The 3,147-nt window shown below is 49.3% G+C and overlaps 1 protein-coding gene across 1 annotated transcript; it reads left to right on the top strand.

Annotated features, from left to right (window-relative positions):
- Window positions 1-248: 248 nt before the first annotated feature.
- NHLH1 (nescient helix-loop-helix 1) lies at window positions 249-1,033 on the top strand (the record flags this gene model as incomplete). Its single annotated transcript, XM_081842171.1, has 1 exon — window positions 249-1,033. One exon carries the CDS (start codon window positions 249-251, stop codon window positions 651-653), a length of 405 nt encoding a protein of 134 aa, XP_081698297.1. The 3' UTR covers window positions 654-1,033.
- Between the last annotated feature and the right edge of the window lie 2,114 nt (window positions 1,034-3,147).

Raw genomic sequence — 3,147 nt, 5'->3', positions numbered from 1 at the left:
CTCTCCACAACTCAGCCCTGGCACAGATCCAGAGGGAAGACCAGCAACCTTTATTTCTCTCATGGCCTAAGCGGGGGCCATCGCCCTGGAGCGCCCGCCACCCAAGTGTGCCATTTTGAGGTGGCCTCCTAAGCCGGGACCCTAAGCCCCACCCATCCACCCCTTTGCCCCCCGACCCGCTCTAATTCGCCCTCCTTTCTCCCCCTTCCCTTGCCCCGCTCCCTACCTCGGCCGCCTTGCCTTGGGCCATGATGCTCAATTCGGACCAGACCGAGCTGGACCTCCAGCCGACGCACTCCGAGACGGAGTCGGTCTTCAGCGACTGCGGAGGCCGAGGCCTCGCGGGGGAAGAAGCCGGTGGCGGGCTGGGCTTGTGCAGCCAGTCCCGGGTAGCTGAGCCTGGCGACCCTCTGAAGAAAGACCTGCAGCACCTGAGCCGCGAGGAGCGGCGGCGGCGGCGGCGCGCCACGGCCAAGTACCGGACGGCGCACGCCACGCGAGAGCGCATCCGCGTGGAGGCCTTCAACATGGCCTTCGCCGAGCTCCGCAAGCTGCTGCCCACGCTGCCCCCGGACAAGAAGCTCTCCAAGATCGAGATCCTGCGGCTCGCCATCTGCTACATCTCCTACCTGAACCACGTGCTGGACGTCTGAGAAGGGCCTGGCCTGGCCGGAGGAGCCCACACTCCTCCTCCTCCTCCTCTCCAACCTGCCTCTGCTTTCCTGCTTCACCTCCTCAGGGGAAAATATATGTATAGCTCGATCTCGATCCACTGTAGATATAGATAGGGGAGCAGCTGGTGGAGCCAGCCAGATGGACCTGCTCCTCCAGCTCTCTGCCTGGAGGAATGGCCTACAGATGCTAAAATTCTCCATCCTTAAATTCTCCAGGAATCCCACACTGGGGTGGCTGACATGGTGGTTGAACTGCCCTCCAGCTGCAGGCAAGGAAATGTGGGGTGCCTCAATACTTTGTGCCTGGAACATCTCCTTGCCCAGGTCTAAACCACCCTGGGGTATTGTTTGTTTACACAGTTACAGATAGGTAGCCGTGTTGGTCTGCCATAGTCAAAACAAAACAAATTCCTTCCAGTAGCACCTTAAAGACCAACTAAGTCAGTTCTTGGTATGAGCTTTTGTGTGCATGCACACTTCTTCAGATACACATCTGAAGAAGTGTATCTGAAGAAGTGTGCATGCACACGAAAGCTCATACCAAGAACTGACTTAGTTGGTCTTTAAGGTGCTACTGGAAGGAATTTGTTTTGTTTTGTTTACACACTCACTCTCACTTTCTCTCTCTCTCTACTCTTCTCTTTACACACAAGTGGGCCCACTAGAAAAATATTATTATTATTATTATCATCATCATTATTTACATTTCCATCACCCTAAGGTCCCAGGAAAGGTCACAACATTAAAACACGTTTTAAAGCAATCATAGTCACAGATAAATATAAAAACCATAGTAGCATCATTAGGCCAATCAAGCAAAATGTTACAAAACAGCATGCAAACTTTGCCACGACTCTTCATCAGGCTAGATGTCAACAGGGCAAAGGGGGCACAGGGAGAGAGCAAAAGTTTGCTGGTGATGATGAGCTCTGGAGAACTCAAAAGCTTGCACACCTTTTTGCAACATTTTTATATTGGGTTGTGGTCAATTTAGTTACACCTAGAGTAGACCCATAAAAATGAATGGGCATGTCTGAGTGGGACTGACTTTGGATTCAACCCCAACACCCTAGTATGGATTTGGATTTCATAACTCATTCGTTTGTTTAAACGCAGTCTCAGTGGGCACATGTTTACTCAGTTGGCATGTTCACATACATGTGGAAAAGGGGCAATATTATATCCTACTTTGGAGCATTCTTCACCACCACCCTCCAGCTTGTCACAGAGGTCTGAACACAGAAGCAAACTCAGAAATACAAATAAGAAGACACAGGAAGGAACAAATATAAATAAATTGCAGCTGCTCTCCCCCTCCCTGCAGATCTTTCTATGGTGCCAGCTTCATCAATAGTGTGTTGATAATAGCAGAAATCTGCACCTTTTCATCTGCATGGTGCCTTCCCCACACATCCCCTTTCCCTAGAACAAAAAAAAAACCACGTGAAGAATGTTCCTTTTTGGTTTACAGTGCCACACCCCTATAAACTGGTAAGGCAGACTTTACTGCAATAGGATTGGTTGAGGGCATCCCCACCACTACAGAACTGGGCTGGATTTATTTGTTTATTACATTACCTTTCCACCAAGGAGCTCAGGGCTATGAACAAAGCACATTCTTCTCAAAGAATTCTGGGTATTGTAGTTTATTAAGGGTTGTTAGGAGTTGTAACTCCTTGAGGGATAAACTACAGTGCCCGGAATTCTTTGCGGGAGAGAATGTGCTTTAAAAGTACAGTGTTTACACACTCAGGGCAGTGCACACTGTTCCCCACATTTTATCCTTGCAGCAACCCTCTGAGGTAGGTTAGGCTGAGACACAGTGACTAGGCCACCAAGGGGGCTTCGTGGCAGAGTCTGAATTAGAACCTGAGTCTCTATGGTCCTAGTTGGACACTCTAACCACTCCACTCCACTGCCTCTGAACAAAAAACATGTATTTATTTATTTCTATCCTAGCCTCCCTCCCAAAGGAACCCAGAGCAGGAACAAAGCAGGAACATTTACCAAACTACATTTTCCAAGGCAACCGCTCACCACCACAGAGTGCAGATCTGATGGATTGCTTTGTATGTCATTTGTTTGTCTTTCTCAACCTCATCCTTCACCCCTGCTATGTTTTAGATTCCAACTCACATCTGCACCCACCAGATGCTGTTGGACTACAAGTCCCATTGGCCCCAGCCAATCGCAACTGTAGTCCAAAACATCTGGAGGTTAAGGAAAGTTGGTTTCTGGTCATCCTGCTAGAGAGCAAGAAGAATCTTACCAATGGGGTTGCTAGATCAGGAACATCCCAGGCCCTGAGACTCCAGGGGCAGCCTCTGGAGATGGAGGTTAATTGGCAGCAACTGTCTTGGTGCTGGATGGATGACCTAGGAGGACCCATTCCTGATATCCAGAGTAGGGTCTCATTTATACTTTTCACAATCTACTCTCCTTTTCCTACTTTTACTCTCTTTAGGGCATCCAG

This window comes from Podarcis erhardii (assembly GCF_964252035.2).
Source record: "Podarcis erhardii genome assembly, chromosome: 15".
Classification (NCBI taxonomy): Eukaryota; Metazoa; Chordata; class Lepidosauria; order Squamata; family Lacertidae; genus Podarcis; species Podarcis erhardii.
This window is presented reverse-complemented; position numbering and strand designations above follow the sequence as displayed.